We start from the raw sequence: 25,650 nt of genomic DNA, 5'->3' as shown, positions 1-25,650 counted from the left end.
ATGAGGACAGCCATCCTGAGCCTTCTGTTGCACATGACAGCTGCTTTTCACCAACTGTGAGTGGCGCTGAACTTCTGTTTCGGTCTCTTTTATGAAGGCATCAGTCTAGGTAGACAGACCACATTCCATGCCATCAGCTCTTATACTTCCTGCTCTATCAGATCGCCTCAAAAGTTGTCTGAGACATTTACCTTGCCTCCCATGCATTTGATTGACTCCTGCAAGTTAAAATACAAGCCAACTTTTTGGGGAGCTTCCAAGTCAGACCTTAGGCTCAGGGGTGTTTGCTTCTCCAGTTGCCATGCCAGATCAAATCCCTGCTGTCTAGACTGAAAGGGTATGAGGCCACTTCTGAAGACTGCAAGTGATTGTTTTAGGGAGTTCAGGAGACAGCTGAAGTAAGAGGTTTGAAAAATATTGTAGGGCTGTATTTAAGCTAATCAAGCAGAAACTATTTCTCAAGGTATCAGTGAAGCAATCACTTTGCTGGGTTCACTGTTGCTTTTGAATATTGACTGCAGTCATGGCACATTGCTAAGGATTTCTGCATGGAAGCTCTTTTGCATTTCTAAGCGCTTGACCTGATGCCACCTCTGATGTTTTCTTTCCTCTGCCCCAGACATTACCTGGTGGTGATCCCTGCAGACCTCCGCTACCCATCCACCCAAGTTGCCTGCCTTCATATCACCTGTTATGAAGCAAAGCTTCAAGTGAATCTGGTCCTGGAGTGCTCTGCAGGACATAAGCTTTTAGTGCAAGAAACCATCCAAAAGGAGAAGACTTTCATGTGTACTAAGTTCTGGGTGAGCCACCCTAGGCAAATGCCATCACTGATTTTCCCTTCAGGAACTGTAAATCCCTTGTGTTACTCCCTAAAAAGGGATAACATAGACAGGGTCTACTATGCCTTGGAGAGAGCCTGCTAGAAAGAGGGGTGGGTGGTGCCTAGGAACATCTATCCCAACATAATATCTGTTGTTCAGCACTGAATTCCCATTCTGAATGTAATTTTGAAATTGAAGTTACTTTTGTTAAAATCTACCACACTTCTGTATACATAAAAAGAACCCAGCTGTTTCCTTCTCTTCCATCACAGCTCTTCTCTGAAGGACTCATGCAGTTCCACAGCTAAATCTTGGGGAAAGTGTTCTGCATGACATACTGCAGTTTCTGTAGGATCTGAAGTCAGGCAGCAACTCAGCTCTTAGGAGCTACTGAAGAGCAGTTGGGTGTAAATGGATGTGCTTGTTATTTTCAAATAGCATCCTAGAGCTGATTCATTGTTGGTGGGAATTTAGCAAAGACAGCATAAGGCAGACATGCCTAAACAGTATCCCTTCTGTTATACAGTATATTCTATCCTGAGACTGCTGGGGGGGGCTTTGACTGCTAGTGCCAGGAGGAACCTCTGTCTCTTCTAATCTGGCTTTCTTGCTTGTACATGCTGGGTAGTCCTGAAGGCCTAGCAGTTGAGGCTGTGCTACAGCTTGATCTTTCGCCTTTGATTCTCTGCTACCATCTCCCACCTTTCTGGCATCTGCCCATCTTCCTGACCAAGTCTGAAGACTCAAAGGTGTCAGGAACATGCTTGTCACTAGAGATGAAATTCCTTAACCATTGGGAAAAAGGACAGATTCCATGACATGCAGGACTTCCTGCTGTCATGTAGGGCTGAGTGAGATCTGGATGTGATCTAGATGAGGTATTGGAGAGAATGGATGGCCTGAGACAGACGGAGGAGAACGGGTTAGTTCTTCCACTTAACTATCAGTTCCGGCTCAGAATCCCCAGAAGATTACCTGGGGGCTGCATGCTCTCCTCTCTCTGTACAGGTTGCACCTCCAGCTGACGGCACAGAAGAGATTGCCACTGTCAAACTGATCATAACAGGTGAAGGGGTCAGTATTGAGGAGAACAAAAAGGTCCTGATTCGCAAGGCCAGCAGCAGCACCTTCATCCAAACAGACAAGACCATCTATCAACCAGGGCAGACAGGTGAGAGCTGCAAAAGGGAGCAACCGTGTGCCCTAGGCTGTCTGCTGGTAACACCAAAAGGAAAGCCTTCCATTGCCTGATATTCACAGACAGCCCTAACAGAAGGCTTTTAGAAAATGTCTCTTGTTGATGTAATGTTTTCAGTGGCTGTAATGTCCAGTTGTGACTGTGAAGTTGCAGGAGCTAGTAAGTCATTATCCATGTTAACTTACATGTGGGAATGTCTGTGGCAGATGTTATCGCAAATGTGTATAGAATAGAGACAGAAGCTGGGGAAACAGAACAGGAATCTGTAGGGAAAGACTGAGATCTGATAAATATACTCCCTGATTTCCTTGCCTTCAGTGAAATTTCGCATTGTGACTCTGGATGAGGAATTCATGGCACTCAACGATTCGGTAAGCCAGCCCTGAGGGGCTGCAGAAAAGGCTGCCTTGTTCCATGGATGGATCCTACTTCATTTCTACCCTGCTCATCTGCCCAAGCTCCAACTTTCCCACATTCATCCCTGGGCCAGGTTTGATGGGTGTCCAGAGGAGAATAGTAACTCAAGTAAAAGCTGGTAACTCAGGAAGATGGTGTAGGTGTACATGGCTCTTGCTTGTCCTGGTCATGCAAGCACAAGCATAGGACATATTGATTCCTGTTGTGATGGTGTCATGTGGGGAATTAATAGTTTGCAAGTCAGGATTTCCTGGATATGTGGTGGGGAGGGGTGCTCTTAATCTGGCCTCTACAAGTTGTAACATGGGAAATTCTGATTAGACATTAGGACAAACTTTTTCATTGCGTTGATGATCAGATATTGAAACATGCTCAGAGAAGGCATTTTCATCCTTGGAGATGTTCAAAACTCAGCTGGAGAAGACTATGAGCAATCTTCTCTGAGATGCTTCAGCAGGCTGTTGAACTAAATGACCTCCAGAGGTTCCTTCCAAACTATGTGAGCCTATACCTCTGTAACCCTGTTAAGACTGTAGCTGAGCCAGGGCTAGGTCTGTTTGGGTAACAAGTTTTCCTGATGGAGCACTCTGTCAGGAATAGCTGAGTGACCTCCAAGTTGGTTTTTCCTTTGTCTTTCTCTAGACCTTACTGTAATGGACCCACCTGGGACTTGCCATTTTTGGTGACATTTGTTTCACTTTATATTGTTCTCCGTGCTGTAAATTTGCAAATCAATAGTTGCACATCCTTCAGAGAGGGCTCTACATCTGAAATGTCTTGTGTGTGTTGCTGGCATGTGTTTCTATTTTCTAATGTTTTTACCTTTCCCTCCCCACAGATTTCCCTGTTTGTCCAGGTGAGTTATGCTTAAATCTAGCGTTACAGTAGTATTGATGGCAGCCATTTCACTAGGCTATTCATATTCAGTTCCTGGTAGATTTTACAGACCTCTGAGCGGAATAGTAGAACTTCAGATTTCTAAAATATAATCCTTCAGCTTCTTTTTGATGTGTTTACTTGAGGTTATGCTCCCAGTTACTTCAGTAGAAATCTGAGTTGTTCTAGACTTGTCATAGCATAGACAGATAAATTTAGACCTTTATAAAATAAGTTGGAACTGTGAAGGATGTTTCCTTGAAATCAGAATGTAGATAAATGTAGGAGAATCAGATGCTGGGAGCTGAGTCTTGGAATTATTAATATATTGCCTTCAAAATTTCTTGACTAGACTATACCAGACCTCATTGCTTAGCTATAGAACCTGGTAATCTGCAGCACTGAAATTCTGAAGCTCAATTTCTATAGGGTGTGGGTCAGTGAGATGCTGGAACAACTGTTTCTTCTTTCTTTCTTTCTTTCTTTCTTGTGGATGTAGGACCCTAAGAACAACCAGATAGAGCAATGGCTGAATGTGCTTCCCCAAGATGGCATTGCAGATCTGTCTTTCCAGCTAAGTGATGAGCCTCTGCTAGGGACATATATCATCAATGTAACCAGTGCAAAAGCGTATGGCAGCTTCTCCGTTGAGGACTATGGTATGAGCATGTGGAGGATAAGTCTGAGCTGCAGAGAGGACCTTGCTCTCTTTATCGAGGAAGCTGGGTGTTTATTCCATTATAACCATCCCAGGAGCAAATGGGAAAAGTAATAGCACCTGTCACAGAAAGTGTGAGCTGAGGCTCAGGAGAGAGACAACTTTGGGACCATGGGTCTGTGTGTGGGAGGAATGTTGAGCATGGATCCAGACCTTTGACACAACTGATTCCTGCAGGTCTCTGCATTAGACAGAACAAGGTCATTTAGGATGGCCTTTTCCAGAGAGTATGAAGTCCAGTGCCATCCCACTTCTTGTTCATCCCCTAATTAATTGTGTTGGAAGGCTAATCTCTCAGTGCAAATAGCTAGAAGTACTAGGACATGGGTATGTTTGGGTTGTAGTTGGAGAAAGAGGAATCAACCAGGGACTACACACAAACCCATTAAAGAAAAAATGGAAATCTTCCCTTTCCCCTTCTTGCTATCTTTTTTCTCCATTTCTTGGCTCTTACTTCATCATAGTCTATCTTCACATTGATTCTCTTGAAAGGCTGTCCCTGGCCAGTGTTTCCTACATTCCCTGTTGCTTCCCTTCCAGTGCTGCCGAAATTTAAAGTGACCTTTGAAGCGCCAAATCAGATTTATGCACTAGATAAAACCTTCCCACTCCGGGTATGTGGCAGGTGAGGATTCTGCTTGGAGGGATGGCTCTGTGTTAATTTCTGGCCTGATGTGTACAAGATGGCTAGGTAACCATGAGGGGGAAATTACTTACACTTCAGTTACAGGAGGCCAGAATCTTCCACAACTGCACTCTAATGCAACACAAAACATTCCTATAACTATCCTGGTACTCTAATGCCCCCTTTCGAAAAACACTCTACGAGTCTCTATACACAAAACCTGGTGGAACAACCTACCCTTTGACAAGCAGCCATTTGTGGGACAGAACATGGCAGATGTTTGGTATTCACCTCCCTGCAGAACAAACTCATGGGAAATGAAGGGAAGCTCTTCTAGATTATGCTCTAGCGGAAATGAGAGAGGCAAAAAGGAATTGCCCCAGGTACAGTCCAAGGACAATGCTAGGTTTAACAGCCTCACATAAAGGTGCTTTTTTAATGAAAGGCACTTTCTTAATCACCCATGCTTCTGCTCATAAGATGATGCATGCCTTCAGCATTTTCTCGGGTTATAGCAGGTGATGCTGATGTAAAGTTCAGAGCTCTGTGCTGAGTCAACACCTACAACACTCTGGTTTCCCAGAACAGATTATATCACAGAGTCCTTGATCTGCCATCACTGCGGTGCCCCAACTTGGCCTTGCTTATTGAGTCAGGGCTCCTGAGCCTGCTGTGTCGCAGTCACTCTTTTGCTATATTGTGAAAATCTCCAGGGCTACGCAAAGTAAGCGCTGTGTTATCTTGGTGTGTGTGACTGTCTCTTCCTTTCCCTGCTCCCCCAAACAGATACACCTATGGGAAACGCGTCCAAGGCATAGTTCATGTGAGCCTTTGTCAGAAGATAGCCCCATTTCTGCCCAGTGCTTCCAAACCTGATCTCTGTCAGGAATTCAGTAGTCAGGTGAGATACTTAGCAGGAGCTGAACTGTATTCAGAGACATTTGTGCTTAGCCCCAGGGTAAGGCAGGGCTGCTGGAGACTTTAACTGAAGTATAGTGGTGTTACCCTGTGGTTTTGGCTGTTTAGCCACTGGTCTACTGGTGCTGCCTCTTAGTAACTGTGCCTGATGACTATGACTGCGTGTACATCGCGTGCAAGCTCCACATCCTGGACAGCTGTGTCAAAAGGCAAGCTCCCTGAGACCAGGGATTTTGTGCTGCTGTTTCTGCGTTGTTTGGGTAACTTCTAACATAAATGCCTTGCTCAGACCTTGTTTCCTCTCTTTGTACCATCAGACAGACGAGATGGGTTGCTTCTTCACAAATGTGACTCTGTCTTCCTTCACTCGAGACTTTCGGTACTATCAGGACAGCATAGTTGCAGAGGCCTCACTGGTGGAGAATGGCACAGGTAACTCTGGAAACATCTCTGGTGGCTGGTAAAAGGCATTTGAAGATGCACTAATCTTACCAAGAACACTGGAGACTTTCAGGCTAGCAAGGGCTCTGAGCTTTCTGAGCCCAGAAAGCTCACAGATAAAGACAGAGCCACCGGTTCCTGATGGCATGACACACTCACTGTGAGTGCCTGTGGTCTCAGGTGGTGAAGCTTAGGGACCTCTCTAAGGGCAAGAAGTGGGAAGAAGACTAGATATCCAGAGTCCTGTGCAGATCATCTCCCTGGTATGAAGTGTGTGTGTGGCTGAACATGTGCATCAGTATTACCAGTGGGTCACTCTCTGGGAAATTGCTGATTTGTGCTTGTCTACCTTGCTCCCTCCTTTATGTTTCTGTTTCACTGCTTTCATTCAGACATACATGTCAATGCTTCCCACAAATTACTCATCTCCAAGATTGGTGGCACGGCCTTGTTTGCTGATGTGAAGTCTTACTACCACACTGGAGAGATGTACAGGGGGAAGGTAATTCCCAGTTATACAGTCCTTTAGAGGGGGGAGCATGAGCAATGCCTTCATAGTAACTTACCTCGCGTCTTGTCCAGCCAGGGGCTTGGGAGGACATTGAATGATTCCCAGAGACAAAATTCTTGAATGTGGGAAAAACACCCTATACTGCCATTTGCCAAATAAGCCTTGAGTAGTAACAGCTGTGGGGATCCATATGTGGGGTGCAAACCCAAATACTTCGAATTTCAGCAGTAGAGAGGACTTCTGCTGTGAAGGGATAGAGAGTATGGGCGTGAATGAACATGTGCAAGTTATAATAGGAGGTGACCAGTAGCAGTGTTGACCATATAGTTAGCGACTAAAAGGGTGACCTTGCTATCTTTGGAAATTCTGCTCCTGCCTTAGAGAAGTAAGAGATTCTGTCCACTTATTAGACTCTTCTGCACTTCTCTTGCTCACCACTGTGTTCTCAGATTAAAGTCATCGACTACCAAGGCAAGGCATTGAAGCACAAAAAAGTCCTTCTTGTAGTAAACTGCGGTGAGCAGCAATTTAAGCAGGAGTACATTACTGGGGACTCTGGGACAGCTTCATTTAGCCTGAACACGACTGCTTGGAACAGCACCTTGGCCTCCCTGGAGGTAAGTGAGGAAGTGTTCGTCTTGTTGGCAGGGGTAGATGTGCATCTCAGAGTTGTTTATTGCCACACAGACATCTCCCCTGCTCCTTGAAGAACAGTAATTCAAACCTGAAACACCTCAGCATGTTCTGGATCTTGCCTCCCTCTGAGAGCTTATTTTCCAGATCCAAATTGCTTTTCTCACAAGCTCTTCACACAGAGACCTCTGCTATGATGTTGCTCAGACCTGATCTGAGCTTCTTACCAAGCTGCAGCTAGGGTGATTTGCAGCTGACTTGCTTAACTAGATAAAGTAACCTTTTTTTTTTTTTTCTTTGTGTGTGTGTGTGTGTGTGTATGTATATCACCAGGCAATTGTCCTGCATCAAGATTTGGATATAGAGCCTGGGACAGCTGATTTGAGTTACCAGCGAGCCTCTCATTTCATACGTCCTTTCTACAGCACCAGCAGGAGTTTTGTCTCTATTGTCCGTGTGCCAGAAACGATGCCCTGTGGTAAAAAGCAGGCTGTCCAGGTGGACTTCAGAATTTACCAGGAGGACCTGGAACATGGGCCCAAGCGTGTCATTTTCTCCTACTTTGTGAGTTTCTGGGGAAGTGCTAGTAGGTAATGGCTTAAGGCACAAGATCAACATCTGCTACAGATTCAAGCCTGTTATATGATAGCTTTGGCTCAGCCCAGATCAGGTAGCTTGTCCAGCCATCATGAGGCTGGATCTTGGTTTTGATCCTGGGACTGTAGTAATAGCAACAAAGGCTGCACCTTTCTTTTGGGCTCTGCACAGGTGCAGGGCAGGTATTGGCCTTACCTGTCCTTCCCCAAGTCTTTTGATCCCTTGAGCTCTCTCTGCTACCTGAGAGTGAGTAAAGCTCATATCCCTCCTCTTTCCCCCATTCAATCTCCAATTTCAGGATTACTTTGATCTTCACAGTGGTCTCAAAGACTGCAACTGGCATTCATTTCCCTTTCTGTATTCTTCACTAGGTCACAGGGAAAAGAGGGATAGTCCATGCAGGTCAGAAGACTGTTTGGGTTGGGCTGCCAAGAAGTAAGTGCACTCCCCTGTTTTGTGTCAGTGGTTTGTGGCATCCTGTCTTATTTGGATACATAGTATAAGCCTCTTTTCCATTTAAAGCTGGCTCACCAATTTCTGTTGCAACAGAGCAATGTGCCTTTCCAGCTTTCATGTTTCCTTTATCCTCCTGCTTGGTACTGAGAGAAGAATACTCAGCATTTCCCAGCCCATAGGCTCATCCTCTGTTTTCTTCATTTTCAAAGAAGTCTCCTTTTGCTGCCCCTGCAAATGGCATGAAACTATAGCCTTACCCTCTATCAAAACTCTGCTGCTTTAATTTGCAATTGTGTCTAAAAATAATCTTTAAGTAGTTAGGATGCCACAGTCTGTCATTTTGATGGGTGTTTACTCACTGTTGTCTACTTCTCCAGCTCTTTTTTTTAAAAGCCTAAATTACAGGTGCTTTGGGACAAAGGTCATCTCTTTGTTGGTGATGGGATGGGAGATGTTTGGAGGCTTTGAAAGATATCTGAGATTCTTACTCAGCACTAAGCTTGAACTCCAAATACCTGTTTCATCTCCTTGAGGCAACCAACAGAACCAGGAAGAGTCTTTTGCTGGTCTTGAATATCAGATCCAGAGGTGTGCTGATTGTTTTAGTGGTCACCAGAAATCTCCTTGGTCCTGAAAGACTTGAGGAAAGGAATTAAACAGGCACATGCAGGATGGTGAAAGCTGATCAGAGTCCATTTTCACTACAAATCTACTTTCTCTTCTTCCTTCTCTCCTCCATCTAGTGCTGAAAGGCTTATTTTCCATCCCTCTTACCTTCAGCTTGATCTCTGCACCAGCTCCAAGACTTGTAATTTATGTTATCTTCCCTAATGGAAAAATCATCGCTGATTCTGCCATCCTCAGTGTTTCCATGTGTTTCAGAAATAAGGTAGGATTTGTGTCTGAGGCCTGACTAAATGTGTGAGAGTGTAGGTGTCTGTTGCAATGAAGAGACTGAGGAATACATAATATGGGTATCTCTGTGTGGCTGATGATGTGTAGGATGCCAACACATGAACATGTGAATGGTGAAGTGTGCTGTTGTGCAACTGCATGTGGAGCATTATGAGGGCTGCTACAATGTTTGAGAAAGAAAGAGAATTGCTGTGTCTATCTCCGTAGGCTTGTATAACAACTGCAAGCCAATAGGATCACAGCCCAGCACAGGTTACTATTGTGATTCCCAGGAGAGTTCAAGGCTGCTCTGCTGCTCCTGCAGAAACCTAAACTTGTTAGTATGTGGTGTCAGAAAGACAGCTGAGAGTGGCTGATGAAAGAAATGGATTTTACTGGCTCTCCAGAAATGGCTGAGTGATGTGGTCTTCGTGATACCCATAGGAATCTGCTTTCTTGGCTGTGTCTTGTGCTCCAAAGATGAACTTCTGAGGACTGGAATTACTGCTGCTCCACAGCTGTCTATCTGTCACGGGCAGTCAGATCCAAGCAAGTGCTTCAGGAAACAGATATACCGCACAAGGAGCCTGGACATAAGGGCTAGGCTTATATTAATCCGAGGCTCCAAAAGGAGCAGAAAGACAGCTGTGGGAGGTGTGTGATCATGGCTGGCTGGTTTGCTGAGTAAAGAGAGCACTAAGTTCTGATACAGGAATGTCTTCAGTACTGTGAACTGTGTACAATGATGATTCCCCCTCTGCTATCTTTCCTGTTAGAACCTCAAAGTGATGGTTTTTAGATACCTCTGGGGGTCTTGGGAAATGCCCCATCTTTCCATGCAAGGCCTTGGAAGCTCTCTTCATGTAGGTCCCTTCCCTGCTCAGGAAGCGGTAGAGTGGCCAGCAGCAGAAATGTCACTCACCTATTGCCTGTATTCTTCCCATCCAGGTGGAGCTGGGCTTCTCAATGCCCGAGACCCTTCCTGATTCACAGATTGGTCTCCACATGCTGGCAGCTCCTGGATCCACATGTGCTGTCTGGGCTGTGGATCAGAGCATCCTTTTGCTGAAGCCAAGAAAAGAGCTCAGCAGCTCCTTGGTGAGTGAGCCTGCTTTAACTTCTTCCTTTCCCTTGTCTGAAATGAAGAGATGGGGAGACAGACTATTGCATCTGTGCAGAGCTTATATCCCAAATGACTCAAAGCACTGCCCAGAAGGATCAGAAGTGCTCTCAGTGTGTAATGGTTAGGGGTAAGAAAGAGGTTGAACATCACTCAGTTCAGTGCACCAGTGGTAAATGAGCTTCTGTATTATGTCTCATGTTCAGTTCAGCAGGTTGTGAGGTTGTGCTGCTGATGCTATCAGAGGAGTGACAGTAGGCCTGGGCATTCTGGCATATAGTCATGAACAATAGCCAGGAACAAGTCAAACAGGCCTTGGATGAATGACAGGAAGGGAATGCCACATTTTATTTGTGCTGATTTTTTTTTTTTTTTTTTTTTTTTTTTTACCTTTTCTTGCTTTCTCAGATCTATGGACTGTTCCCATCTGTTTATAACTCCAGGTATCCTCGACAAATGTCTGAAGATGATAATTCATGCGGGTTCCCAAATTCTGATGAACCTGATGTGTTTACAGCATTCAGGGTAAAAATGTTTGTTTTGGTGGGCTGGGAGAATTCATGAATTGAGGGAAGTGTGGTCCCCTGGCTTTACTAATATCCTAGGAATGCTATTGCAGACAGTACAGGGAACAGGTCCAGTTTAAGCCCTTGTAACTCACTTGTTTGAATAAAAGACTTGAAATTGTTGACCAAGAAGAAATTGTTGTGTGGTTCTGCACTTCAGTTGTGTGATTCAGGATGCCAAGGATGATTAGTTACTTTAATTGGATTTCACATAGCATGTTGAATCTCCATAGCATGAGCAATTGCACTCTGCAGGCTGAGAAGGCATAGTGCCTAAATGACCATGTGTTTGAAAAAGAATAAATTCGGTTAACTCAGGCCAAATGACTTAGCTCAGAAGACCTTGTTTGCTCATTACTGAGGACCTGAATAATTCAATTTCAAAATGAAGCAAAAAAATACTTTGCCAAGCCAGAGGACAGGCAAGTCCCCATTGGGTGATGGACAAAAAGGCAGAGGATAGAGAGCTTTTGGTGCATCAAGGTTTGTGTGTTTCTTTTTCTTTTTCCCTTCAGGAAATGGGGTTGAAAATTATGACCAACACCAATATCAGGAAGCCCAGAGTGTGTTCAACCACTTCATCGACAAACATGCTGCAAGAAAGAGCATTGTTTACTTCCAGGCCCATGTTGATGTTTGCCCAGCCCCATAAAGCATATAACAGTAAGCATTTACTAACTGTTTCCTCTTACATGGGGTACTCTTTCAGGTGATAGCAATCCTGGGTTTGAGCGAAGAGGCAGTACTTGCTGTAATTGTGAATGGAAGAGGGAGAGTGTTCCCTGTTGTGCTAGTGTGAGGCTGCCTGGGGCTCAGGGCTTCTGGCTCTGAAACATTAGTGAGCTGTCTGGATCTTAACTCTTATCTCTGAGCTGAGGGAATGGTTGCCCTTCACTTGATGCCTACAAATGCAAGTAAGGTCCACAGCACCTCTATTGTTTGAAATGAGGCAAGAGATTTTAAAATTGGGATAGCGCCTTCTGTTCCAGTGCTGTGCTTGCCAAGTGCTGACTGGATGACCTGCTGGGCTGGAGCTCCTCTGTTCTAAACCAGGGCCCAAGGACCTTGTTATGACTGGGGCTTTGTTATTTCCAGCAGAGCATCTGACAGCATCTGACAGCACTATGTTTTCACCTGTTTCTTCAGCTGAAGAGAAAGTACACAAGCATTTCCCCAAAACCTGGATATGGGATTTGTATTCTGTGGGGTGAGTAAACTGAGCAGTAGGCGTCTAGTCTGGGTGGCTTAGTGTAATGGGGAATGACAGCAGATACACTGGGTTTAGATTATAAGCTGCCGAGGAAGGTGTCTAAGGATGTATGTCATGGAGTTCATACCTGTCAGGCCATTTCTCATTGGAGCTGATGTCTGCATTGAATGCATTTTCCAGTACTAGATGATTGTATAGAAGTTTTGTCCATCCATGAGAGGTAGCTGGCATGGGACTACAGGAAAGCATGTGCAGTGCAGCAAACCAGCTTGGTTTACTGCCCGCATCCTGCTTGTGGTAGCCCTGTGAGACAGCATTTCCTAAACTGTGCTCACAGGATGTATCCTTGGGATGCAGGTGAAGTTGTTCTTCACAGAAGTCCTTTATAGTACTGGGAGCTGTGTCTTGTGCGAAGGGCTCAGGGAGTACGCAGGGTGTGCTGAGGGACTGTTTGGAGATTTTTCATTTCTGACTTTAGGAATTTCTTGACTGGAGTCTGCTCAGGCCAGATGCCCCCCTATCTGCCTTCTCCCATCTCCACTGCCCTTTCAGCTACTTCCAGCTCTTCAGTCCCTAGCAGCAGATGTCTGCTATGTGAGATTTATGTGATGGTGATTTATGGAGATTAATCTCCTATGTGATTTATCCACCACTAGCCTGATCTGAGCAACCAAATGTCTCTATGTTGTATGTGTTGCCTTCCTGCATGTGCCTGGCAAAAGTGAATGTCTCCAGTTATTTGAGTCAAATAGTATCAATAAGCTTTATCCAGGGCTGTTTTTATGTCTGTTGTGGTAGCAGCCACAGAACAGTCTGCTACTCTCAGAAGCTGTGATGTGGGCACAAGCCAAGTCTCTGCCCTGTCTTCCGATTGCACTTTAAGATGTCAGTGTCTCACAGGAAGGTGAATAGCTGGATCTGTCTCTTCTGCTAAGTTCTACAGATGCTGAGCCAGTCTTGTTGCTCTTCTGATGTGTCTGGTTCTCCATCCCTAGACCAAGAAGAATAAAAATGCTGACACCTATAAAGCATTTTCATATGTGCAAGTGGCAAGCACTGTCTGAGAGAAGCCTTGAGTGTGATTGATGACATCTTGCAGCCATGTAACCTCTTGTCAAAAATGTTCTGTTTATATAAACATCTGAGGAAGGGGTTCCTACTTTTACAAGGACCTACAAGGGCTATAAATTCAGCAGAGGTTAGGGGTTAGACTGAGCTTAGGGGGTGGGGTACACTGGAGAGAACGGTGCAGATCAGGTCACCTGTTGCTGTGTACAGCAAGAGTCAGTTAAATGCTTCTGTTGCTGTCTACTTCTCAGTCCCAGTGGAAACAAGAATATCACCGTCACTGTGCCTAATGTCATCACAGAATGGAAAGTGGGGATGTTCTGCACAGGACGTAATGGCTTTGGACTTGCTCCAGCCTCCAGTCTGCTTGTGTTCAAGCCCTTCCTTGTGGAGCTCAGCCTGCCGTCTTCTGTGATCAAGGGTGAGACCTTCCTCTTGAAGGCCACAGTCTTCAACTACCTGCAGCAATGCATGAAGGTAGGTGAGCCCTGTAGGCTCTGCAAGAAAAGCATGGTATGGGTGGGTACGAGATGGCTCAAGTCTATGGCCTGTGATGTTTATCTTGTTACCACCACTATCTCTGCTGTACCTTCAGATCCAAGTGACTCTGGAAGAGTTTGCTCACTTCCAGCTGAAGCCATGCAAAGGCTGTGTCTACAGCAGCTGCTTATGTGCCAAGGAAGCTAAGACCTTTCAGTGGAGCATCACAGCTGAGCAACTGGGTGAGTAGAACAGGGAGATGGGGTGGTGGAATTGGGAAGGAATAGGACCAAGGTGGGGATGTTTTGTACGAGCTGACGTGGAGCAAGGAGTTGTTTGCCCTGTTAACCAGAGAGTACGTGTTTGCATTCATCCTAAGGTCATGATTACTCACAAGTCTGTGCTAGGAGGTACAGAATCATATAGGGCTCTGATCTGATTTTTTGTTGTCACAGGTGACTTCAATTTTATTAAAGGGAAGTGCTTCCTCAGAAGAGGTTTTTTGCACCTAAATGTGTGTTATTTTCAGGGCACATGAACATCACCGTTAGCACAGAGGCTGTGGCCACTGAAGAGCTCTGTGGTGAAGAGATACCATATGTCCCAAATCAAGGACAGAAAGACATGATGACCAAACTCCTTCTGGTCCGGGTCAGACAAGCTTTTCTGTTACCTAGACCTGAAAGTGGGGTTTGTGAAATTCCCAGATTTTGTGCAGGTTTATTTTGGGAGTTACTCCTTGCTATTAAAGATGACTAATTAAGAATCTCAGGGCCTGCGCTGGGCCTAACGAAGAGGGCTGATGGATGTGGGAGGGGTATCCTCTAATTCATACTATAGGAAACTTTAAATATTACACTCTTTTATGTCCTTGCTCTTGAGCTCTCACAGACTTTCACAAGTTATGATATTCTGAAAATGTGTGCTGTTTTCTCATCTGAAATGAAAAAAATTGACAATAATTTGCATTATTACCTGGTAATGATATTATTCCTGCCTGAACCAGGATTTTGTCCATGTCTAATTCTAATCTACTTGTAATCCTGTTTCTCTCCATTATAATGCTACTTTTCTGTGTTCCAACAGCCAGAGGGAGTCTTGGTAGAAAGGGCTCGCAGCTCCATCCTGTGTCCCAAAAAAGGTAGAGAGATTGTTTTCTTCTTTCACACTGCACATCCCCTACTTCCTGCCTAACTACCTCCTGGGTCTTTCCACTTATTTAAATATTTTTCTGTCAACAAGACCAACCTACAGAAGCAAACTCTAATTATAGTGCCAGCTAGAGCTTCGCCTGTGTAAGGATGTGGGGAGGTCCAATCTTTTAGCATCAGTGTCCCTGATACTAATGTGACAGCTTGAGGCCTTTTCCACCTGTGGTAATAAAACCGGACTACCAAACATGGTGAGGCTGGAGGAGATGACTTAGGATTGCTGCTCCCATCTTGAATTTTATTGTGTATGATGGGGCCATTAGCAGATTTTGAGAGCATGAAGTGTATTGAGAAGACATACCTGCAACTGAAATCTGAAACAAGATGGAGTAACTTATGTAAAGGAAAGCACGAAGGTGGCTTTGAGAAGGCTTAGAAGAGAAGATCCTCTCAACCTTTTCAGAAGGAAGGCTGTTAGGATAATGAAGTTGCAGTGAGATTGATGGGGGGAGTTGAGGGTGGAATGGGACAGGGTTTTTGGGGTGACCTGCAACCTCTGTGACAGGAAAATGGGCTGTTAGCATAGAACAGTTTCTAATGACCTCTGGGGATTTTGAAGGCTGTTTTCATCATGATGTCTTTCTTTTTGTCCTCTCCACACCTTTCCCTGCTGATGTCAGGGAATCCAGCACAGGAGTCTGTGTCCCTGAAGTTGCCTCTAAATGTGGTTGAAGGTTCAGTCAGAGCTACAATCTCAGTCACAGGTAAGGAACTCAGCTATGCTAATACCTTTCCACATCCCATATCTCTAAGTTCAGCCCTAGGAAAGCCCAAATCCAGAACCCCCCAACACCCTTTCTGAGGTTTCCAAGGCTCCATTGCCTTGTTCTTCTCATGCATGTGGCTGTGTTTCCTGGCTCCAGACAGCCTCAAACACTCAGCAAGGAAGAGGGTGTTCTGTTTATGGGCTTCCCCTGCCGGGATGGGAATGCATAGAGCCCATATAGAGGGCACAGTGGAACTTATAAACTGACTGGACGGAGGTGCCCCCACACTGCTGTGCTGGGGCTATCTTGCCCGCTGCACTGCTGGGAATGGGTCACAGGCAGGAGGAAGTGAATCCCCAAGCCTCCTACCTAGAGGTGGTCAGGCTGCCTACACTTTGTTTCAGGTGACCTCATGGGGACAGCACTGCAGAACATGGATCACTTGGTGCAGATGCCCCATGGCTGTGGGGAGCAGAACATGGTGCTGTTCGCTCCTGTTGTCTATTTACTGCAGTACCTGAAGAAGACGAGGCAACTGACCCCTGAGATCAAGGAGAGGGCTACAGGATTCCTGCGCAATGGCAAGTACAGCAGACCCACCCTGTTCCTCTGCCTTCTCCTGTGTCCAATCTACCAATGGTTGCCTAGTCCCCTTCCCCTCAGGGCACTCAGCTACTTATAATGTTAACATCAGCCCATTCCCTGCCCAGTGATCTCACTGCAAATACCATTCTGAGCACTAATGTCCTGTCCCACTTCCCAGGATACCAGATACAGCTGCAATATCAACACCCTGATGGTTCCTACAGTGAATTTGGTACCAAGGATGAGCATGGTAATACTTGGTAAGACATGGACTCTCTCCCTGCTGTCTACCTGCTGTCTGACAGCCTGGAGGTGGGCAGCTTTCTGCTTCCAACATTGGATCCTTTCTGTCCTATTGGACGCAAAGTCTTCCAGGTGTTTTGTGGGCTAGGGCATCCCAGGGGTATACAAGTGTCTCTGAGATGAACTGGTTTTGGACCAACAAATAGCAGAACAATGGTGAGGAGAGACCCATCAGTTTCAAATTCCCACTTTTTTTCTTTTTCATCAACTTCTGCTTAGATTCTTTCAGTTCATTCTTCCTTCTCTCTCATTCACTCAATTTCTTTCTGATTCTCTCTTCCCTCTCTCATGCCTTTTTTTTCTGTTCTCTCCCCAACCAGGCTGACTGCATTTGTGGTTAAATGCTTTGTGCAAGCCAAGCCGTACATTTTTCTGGACAACAGGACCATTCAAATGGCTCTCACCTGGCTGGAGCTCCACCAGCTGCCCAATGGCTGCTTCAGAAATGTGGGCCAGCTTTTCCACACAGCCATGAAGGTAGGACCCAGAGCACCTTGAAGGACAACTCAAAGCAGTTCTTGCCAAGTACTCGTAATTGTTTAGTTTTCTTTCCTGTATTGTTCTGCTTTCCTTTGTGGGAGCAAGCCAGGAATAGGTGGGACCTTTACTGAAAGGCTTCAAGTCTTTGTATATTAACTTTCCCAGCTTTTTGGTTGTTTGTACTTTTTGTAGGGAGGTGTGGATGGGGAAATCCCCTTGGCTGCCTACATCACTGCTGCATACTTGGAGGCAGGAGAGTCACCAGAGGTAAATACTGGGATTCTTTGCCATGCTCTTGACTTAAGATCTGAATCCTGAATAGCTTAACGGTGTCACTGAGGCAGGCAACAGAACATCTTCAAGAGGCTGTGGACAAAGTAATAGAGTGGGGCAGGAAGAACTTACTGCTTCTGAGGAAAAAGCCTCAATTATCCCTTGAGGATGGCATTACTGGCAGGGGAGAAGCTGATGTTAGACTACAGGGAGCAATTGGAGTTCATAGATGGATACTATGACCATTTCCTAGGCTTTGGCTGCTCATTTCTGCTCCTTCAACCCATCCTCCCACTCTCTTGCTACCGTTTGTACTATACATAGCTGAGAGCTAGTGGTGATTTGTTAGGAAGGACTGGTTGGTGTAGCTGTTCCCACAGTCAAGTAAATAGTCGTAATGACATTTTTAATGTGTTTTAGCTTCATTTCACTGAGAGGGCACTGCTGAAACCTGTGACCAGCTTGGGGAGAGTCTGTGAAGCACCCTGCACCAAGGGCTGGAGACACTGCTTACTGGTGCTGCATTGATACAAAGAGAGGAGGGCAGGCTTGAGACACTATGGGGTGCTTTCTGGCCAGCATATGCTAATGTGTCCTTCTGCTTGTGTGTGTTAGTGCTTGCCTGCCTCATGTGTGTTTTTGTGTGACCAACATCCACGCATCTCTTCTCTGTAGAGTACAGTGGTGCGCAAAGCTCTGGACTGTATCGCTTCTTCCCTTCCTGAAGCTGCCAGCACTTACACCCAGGCCCTGCTGGCCTACACTTTTGCCTTGGCTAAGGACTCTCAACGCACACAAGAGCTACTTGATATACTTGATCGAAAGGCAATCAGAACAGGTATGGGAGCTTTGGTGCCAGATGAATATCAGAGAAGAGGCAAGTGAGCTTTCTGAGCCGTTGGTTACATGCAACCTGGCAGGACCATAGCCTTACCCTTTAGGTCCTTCACCAAAGAGAGCTTTTAGACAGCCAGTCTACAAACTCTAAGTATGTGTTGGCAATACTGTGGTGTGGGTGCTGATCTCCTTCAAACCTCTCATCCTTTTCTGGTACTCAAAGTAGAGGCTGGGCTTTGAGAGAAGTGGATTTTCTTAGGCAGCACTGCAAAGCACCAGAGAGTGAAACAAGCTGGCAAGCTGTCCTACTTCTTGTTAGTTAGTGACCACCAGGAATGGCTAGTGGGTAGCTAGCCAGTATCAGGTATAGTGGACCCAGCAAACAGGGCAACAGACTTGGACTTGGATGTCTGGGAGGTACTGTGTATGCAGATTATTGGCATATTAGTTTTTGTTTATCACCCTGGCAAATGGGTCTTTAAATGTGTAACATGGAGTGGTGAGCATTGCAAAATACACAGGACTGCAGTTTACCCAGTGACATGATGACCTAGGCAAGAGGTATTTAGTCAATGGTCTTGAGGTACACCATCCTCCTAGGCCTCAGGATTTCTTTCCTGACATCCCTCAGAGTCATCTACTCCCTCCCTTTCCCAGGTGGGCAGATCCACTGGAGTCAGATCTCATCCAAGCCCAGACCCAGTACCAGCACTTGGTCACAGCCACTGTCTCTGGATGTGGAGTTGACAGCCTATGTCCTCCTGGCCCTGCTCTCCAAGCCTAATACCACAGGGTCTGATCTCACCACAGCCTTGGGCATTGTGTCCTGGCTCACCAGACAGCAGAATGCCTATGGAGGGTTTGCCTCAACACAGGTAACTTGTGGACAGGGACAGGGATGTTGCTTGAGAAATAATCTCTGCACAATCTATGCACAATTTATGCAAGTGAGAACTCTTTGAGGAGAAGAGCACTTGTAAATGGAGGTCCTCAGTACAGTGAGCTCAAGTGTCTTTGGGTCTCAGAGCTGCGTCATTGTTTCTTCCTTTTCAGGACACAGTAGTTGCCTTGCAGGCCTTGGCTAAGTATGCAGCACTGACGTATGACACTGAAGGGGTTGCAGAAGTGAGGGTGAGGTCCCAGAGAGGATTTGGGAGGAAGTTCCAAGTCTCCTACCAGAACCGGCTATTGGTGCAGGAGGCAGCACTAACAGAAGTCCCGGGAAAGTTCTCGGTGCAAGCCCATGGCAGCTGTTGTGTCTTTACCCGGGTAGGTTCCCACAGACCCTCCTGTGACAACCTTCTGCTCATCATCTTATTAAAAACAAGTCTCCATTGTATCTCTATGCAAAGAAATGTGCATTAACTGGGCTTTAATCCCAGCCTGTTGCCAATGCAACAAACCTGTGTGCTGTAGAAGACTCAGAGACAGAACGTGTCCCAATGTGACAACGGTGATGCTTCCATGGTTCTCAGGGTATTGGAGGGTGGAAATGTTGTATATTGGTCCCATTGCTGTGTGCCTGACTTGCACAGTCTCAAGGGAAAGGGTGAGGAGAAGGATCCCCAGGTAAAAGGATCATGGAATGTTTCCAATCTGAATGACCTGTATTTTGGGTACCAAGATGAGTATACTCACTGTGTATGGTTTATCCAGTCACTGTCTGGGGTCTGTATCTTGAGGATTAGAGTAGTCAATGAAAAAAAAATAGGTATGATAGATGATACTGAACTAATTATCAATGTCTTATTCTGTCTTTTCCTATCACCCTGCAGATGGTGCTGAGGTACAACATGCCTTCCCCACAGGTCTCCACATCCTTTGCCTTGCAAGTGAAGACCAAGCCTGTCAATTGCACTGAGGATGATACACACTCTGTTACTGTCTATGTCAATGTCAGGTGACTCTAAAGACACAGATTCACTTGGGAAGGAAAGCCAGGCATGGCTGGAGAGCTGAGAGGTGCTTCTTGGCTGCAATGCAGGCACCAGGCAGTTTCAGCAGAAGTTCCAGGTGGAAGATGGAGAAGGAAAGATATGACTGTCATTAGGGAAGGGGAAATGTTTCCAAGGGCTTTGGTTCTTGCTAGGGAGAGGACTGCAAGTAGGCATCTCAGACTGGGGATGCTCAGAGCAGTGCAGCCATCATCTGCTCCCTGTGAGAGGGAAGAGTGCCTGCCTTGGCCCTGGTCCTGGCTGGGCTGCCTGGCTCAGGGTCCAACACACAGTGTATGGTGGTGGAGGGAAGTTGGGAGAGATTCTCTTTTTTATCTTCTCCTCCAGGTACACTGGGAAGAGAGCCACTTCCGGCATGGTGATCGTGGAGGTGTCCCTACTGTCTGGATTCGTGATGGCTCGAGGATCCCAGATGTCTGTAAGAAGCCTGGAATCAGGATGGTGATATGGTGTTGGTGGGACTATCCATGCCCAAGGAGAGGGTGTGGTTGCATAGGAAGGTGTTGTCTGTCTCTTTCTTGAGCAATCTTACCATCCTGTTCCCTCTGCCACACAACAAACATGAACACATACTGTTGGCTCTCTCTTTGTGCCTTGAGGTTGGTGATCTTTCTGGCCCAATTCACTCAGCATATTCTTGACAGCTAAGTAGCCTAGGTTCCTGGCCTTGGGCTTTTCACAAGCTGAGTGATCCTGCAGGGGGATGAGCCTGAAGGGCTAATAGCCCAAAATAAGTTTGGAAATGAGTAAATGAGAACCTGCCTACTCAAGCTTAAATAAACCTTGTTGGAATGTCTCACACTTGCTTTTCAAAGATCCAACTAAATTGCTTCTCCTCCTCTCCTGTTCCTAGCTGCAGCATTGGCACCCTGTGAGAAGAACCGAGAATACACAAGGAGGTGTTGCCATCTACTTAGACAAAGTATGTGTGTGCTACTAGAGAAGCTGCAGGAGAAGAGAACAGTGGCAGAGTTGTTTGGAGAGTCCAGGGCTGGGCTACCAGAGCACGATATTAATCTTCCTGTCCTGCCTTTGACTCCACAGAGTTGTTACTGCCTGTTAGTAGAATCAAATTTAGGTGAGGAATAAAAAGAACACCTCATAAGTGAACTGTCTTTTGCTTTTCTTTCCTAGTTGAGCCATGAGTCTGAGACATATGTCCTGCATCTAGAGCGGGAGATTGGGGTGACCAACCTGAAGCCAGGCCATGTCAGGGTCTATGACTACTACCATCCAGGTGAGTCTGGAACCGTGAGATGTTAGGACTGTCTGGGTGTTTGCACTTGGCTCTATGCAAGGATAACTTAGATCTCTCCTGTTGTGTTGCAGAGGAGCAGGCCCTGGCTGATTATAATGTCTTCTGCATCTGAGGTAGGTGTGAGTCCCTTCCTCTGCCCCTATACGGAGCAAGCAACCCGGCCATCTCTCTTCTGTCCCAGAGGAGCCCTGTGTAAATTTGATTCAGCACATTCCCATCATTTAGGACTTTATTTGGAATTCCCTAGGCCTCCAGGGACTTTAGTCTCTGCCCTCTGTTTTCTGGACTTTATAATGTAGTCTTTGCTGGGTTGCCCTGTAGGCAGGACATCAAGTGTTTAACATGTAGCCGTGCTGTGAAGGACTAGTCATGTTCATTTTCCAGGACTTCCTACAGGGCTTTCTGAGCTGGTATGGTACATGGGACTGCTTGCCAGCTGACAGTGCTCATAGATGCTTTGCACTGTTGCGGAACAACTTCTAAGCAGAATTCATAGTGCTAGTTTCATCTTACATTGTTTGGGTATGGAAAGTCCCATCTATTGCTGGGGAGGGACTGAAATAAAACAAGGCCACTAGATCAAAACAGAGATACCCTTTCCTTTTACATCCTTAGTGAGAGCCTGGGCTCCCTAGCTGTTAGCATCCCATAGTTAATAACTTGGGTCCTATTATTTGCTCTCTGGGTTACTCCTTCTTCCTGCTCTCATTTCTCCAAGAACTTGGTCTGCTCCCTTACTGTCCACTATTTCAAGCCACAGGGATCCCACTAGTGCGAGATGCCCTAGGACAACAGGGCTGCTGCATTATTGCTTCTGGTTTGATGGGATGTGTGTCACCTGGAAAGTCACATCTCAGGAAGCTGGGGCAAACCTCAAGTTAGATTTGAAGAACAAACCCAGCCCAAGCCATCCTGTTGATCCTGACAGCCATTTCTTGGTGAATTCTTTGGGGTGTCTGATTAATTTTGATTGTATTAAGCCATGGATTTTCTTGATTGTAAAAAGAATTACAACAAAATATAAATCACAAATTTGAGTCCTGTGGTGTGTGCTTTGACTTTGTGACAGAGGATTTCCTTGGAGGAGAGAGCAGGTAAGCAAACTGTCATAGAGAGAGTGTAGCTGAACCATGCACCTTGCATTCATGTCGTCCAACACTGGATTGCACTCCAGCAGCATCACGCAGTCATCAGTATGGAGCGAGGACTTCTAGCTCTGTACGGAGACTAATCCCACTGAGCATCATCTGCTGCACAAAGATGTAGCCGAGCAATAAGGCCTTGTCTGATTCTGCACTTTATATGAATGTAAAGTAAATCCACCCTGCTTTGTATCTCACAGATTAGCTGCTGTCCTTCTAGCACAGAAAGAGGGAGGAGAATAATTTTTGTTTCTGCACCACCTGTGAAGCTGGGTCTTGCACAGGACAATTCAAACATGAGTTGTCAGGCAGGGATGGTACCCCAGGGTTGAACAATCCCTGCTTAATGAGTTACTGGAGGGTGAACAGAGTCCTTGTCACATGACAAGGAGATGCAAGGGCAATTCAACAATCAAAACTTATCCAACATCTGTCATTACTTTTTAAAATAAAATCTCATGGTTTAAGGAAATCCAGCTCATGATCTGGGATCTTCAAGCTTGACAGTGCTACGTCCCTGTATAGACAGATGAGTCTCCAGAGAACCTTGCTAGAGCTGGCTGTGCAAGTGTGATGGCTGAGTGCAAAGTCAGGCTTAGGAGTGGAAGGTCTGGGAGGTGGGTGAAGGTTGAGGGTCTGGATTTAGCTATAGCGCTGAAAGTTCTCCAGACCAGATCCTAACGATTTGTAGTCGTTAAAAAGGAAGGATTTTGAACGTGTTTAAATTTCACATTTGAAGTTCCAGAGTAACCCTGAAGTCTCAGCAATTCTCCTCTGCGAGGCAGAGACACAAGCATTGCAAGTTGTTTTGGTTAAGAGTGAACATTCTCCATAATGCACTGAGGACATCTGCCTGCAAGGCAGGCTGCTGAAAGCCTGCTATGTGCTTCATGTGCAGCTTAACAGGACCAGAATGAATGCATAAATTCAGCACAGCAGTGTTGTGGTTTAACCTGGGCCAGCAATACAATCACGATAGCTGCTCACTCATTCCCTCTGCCTTCCCCTTCTGCCAACAGGGGAGAGAATTGAAAGGGAAGGGAGGTACTTGGATTGAGATAAACAGAATTTAATAAAATAACAAAATACTAATACACTACTAGTAAATATATATTCATACAGTAGAAATAAAAGATAATGGAGGTAATTCCAAATGAACTCTGTCCACACTAAGCAGCCAGTCCCAGGAAGTGACACCCTGGTCCCAAACAGAGAAAAAAACTCCAAACCTCCCCTGACTCTGGAAAAAAAACAAAACAAAACAAAACAAAACAAAAAAATGCGTGCAAGAGAAAGTGCCAGAGAACAAGAGTGGGAACACCCCAGAGAGAGTGAGCAAGAGATCCTGAAAGGTCCCAACTGTCCTTAAATCTGAAGCATGATGCTAATGGGATGGAATGCTCTCATTGATCAATCTGGACGTCAATCAAGCTCTGCCCATTTCTGCCCCCCTTCCTCGCTGCCTCACACCTATGGGCAGAGCCCTCAGAGTGTCCTCAGCTCTCAGACCAGAGCAATTAAAAACATTAACTCTGTGCTGGGGTGTTATCTTTTTGTTCTCAAACTAAGTCCGAATAATGAGCATGCTAGCTATGAACAAGAAAGGTTTCTAACTACATGAAGAAAATTAACTCATTTTCAGTCAAACCTGCACAAGCAGTTAGGTGTTACCAGTGCCCTGTGCAGTGCCAGAAGTGGCTATGCTGCGGTTGGCTTCATTCCAGGTGTCACTTTCTCCCTTCTTCTGCACCTTTGTTTAAACAGGTGCTTTTTCCTTTTCTTTTCTTTATTCAATTTCCTCAGCAGTCCATGAGCAATGTAAAGTTGAACTCTGCAGAACAGGATTTTTACCAGAATTCTATTTGCTCTGAAAATTTTTAAAAACAACTTCGTAGAGACTACAACCTTCTTTGGAAATGTCTCCTCTCCCCCTTGCCTTTATCTCTGGTATTGTCTGTCCTTGTTAATATAAAAAAGCAGAACTGGAGCTAGTCAGGCCTGCACTTGGTATCAGTACTTAGCACCACTGGCTACAGCTTGGGCTCCTGCAGAAAGAGAGGGACCCCACTTACCAATGCCACCATGTTCTTACCAGCTCTTTGCAGTGCTTAGCAAAGCGCAGGCAACAGGTCTGATAAAATTCCCTGGAATAAAGGTATTTTGGGGAAAACAACTGCTGTATTTGTCATACACATATGTGTATTCCACCTAGTCCTTACTGACCACAGGAGGGGTAGCTCATGGATAAGCCCATTATTGCAGTAGGAGTTCACACACAGAAAAATTCTACTCATATACAGACATGTACACACTGTGTAAAAATTGCATGTAGTGGCATTTTTCACTAAATATCCATTGCAATTTCTCTTCTGGGTCCTTCAAAATGTTATTTCTTGGACTTAAACTGCAGTACTTGTGGTGTCTGGCTACCAGAGAGCATTTGGAAGGAGGTGACTGGAGAGAATTTCAAGACAGGGAAAAAATGGTTTTGCACAAAACACATTGATTTCTCTGTGACCTGAACTTCTTCCTCTCTCTTTAGAACAGGACATGTTGCACATTGCACTAATTTTTTTATCATTCACAAAATCAAGGGGTTGTGGTGATTCAACCTGGAGTCTTGGTGGTGCACATGCTTCCATTTAGCTTGTGATCAGTTCCGCTGCTTGAGCACTGAGGACTGCCTGCCTCCAGGGACACAATTCCAGCCTCAGCTCCTTGTGCGCCTCTTGCCTGTCTCTGACCCAAGTGATCAATGGGTCTGTGGGCTGGGGAGGGAGTTCAGTATAGGACAGCAGCCAGGTATCTTGTGCCCTACCACAAGTTCCAGTGGTTGCAGATCCCTGCTAAGAGGTGCTTGCTTCCCAAGTGTCTCCTGGCTGCAGCAGCTGGTCACCATGCCGGTAATGGGAGATGGAGATGGGACTGAGATGTATCATGCACATCAAACCTGCAATTTTGTTTTTGTTGGTCCAACATTTGTTTAATTCTGTTTTGTTATCTGGCAGTTGGGTTGGGTTGATTGCTCAGGTTTCCAGTCAGTCCTAAGTCCAGAATTTCAGAGGTATTGATGTGTCCACTCTCACAAAGCAGCTGCTGTAGTCAGTAGGAACCAAGTCTCTTAATACCTTTGCCATTGTGAGCCTCTGTGCTGTTATGAGGGATCTACCTGTCACCTGAAACTGCTGTGAATCTACCATAAACAAACAAATGTCAGCTGGGATTTTCGGCAGGCACTGCCTGTACTTTTTGAGACCCACAGAAAGAAATGAAGGGCAGTCTAGCATCGAAGAATGATTCACATTCTTGCTCAGGTTCCTGTTTGCTTGTTTATCCAGGTGCGCTTA

At 45.7% G+C, this 25,650-nt stretch overlaps 1 protein-coding gene across 1 annotated transcript; it reads left to right on the top strand.

Moving 5' to 3' along the window:
* On the top strand, positions 1-21,273 carry LOC308040981 (alpha-2-macroglobulin-like protein 1; the record flags this gene model as incomplete). Its single annotated transcript, XM_080345398.1, has 35 exons — positions 1-56; positions 620-803; positions 1,833-1,995; positions 2,341-2,393; positions 3,278-3,295; positions 3,815-3,974; positions 4,574-4,658; positions 5,445-5,559; positions 5,894-6,008; positions 6,410-6,519; positions 6,978-7,145; positions 7,495-7,725; positions 8,130-8,193; positions 8,958-9,103; positions 10,057-10,206; positions 10,637-10,753; positions 11,310-11,491; positions 11,915-12,001; positions 13,324-13,549; positions 13,668-13,794; positions 14,082-14,203; positions 14,639-14,693; positions 15,384-15,467; positions 15,875-16,051; positions 16,234-16,315; positions 16,679-16,835; positions 17,031-17,105; positions 17,787-17,949; positions 18,606-18,823; positions 19,002-19,217; positions 19,724-19,848; positions 20,231-20,321; positions 20,757-20,825; positions 21,038-21,140; positions 21,233-21,273. The coding sequence occupies 35 exons, from the start codon at positions 1-3 to the stop codon at positions 21,271-21,273; spliced, it is 4,335 nt and encodes a 1,444-aa protein (XP_080201524.1).
* Between the last annotated feature and the right edge of the window lie 4,377 nt (positions 21,274-25,650).

The sequence above is a fragment of the Nesoenas mayeri genome (assembly GCF_963082525.1).
Source record: "Nesoenas mayeri genome assembly, chromosome: 1".
NCBI classification, from domain to species: Eukaryota; Metazoa; Chordata; class Aves; order Columbiformes; family Columbidae; genus Nesoenas; species Nesoenas mayeri.
This window is presented reverse-complemented; position numbering and strand designations above follow the sequence as displayed.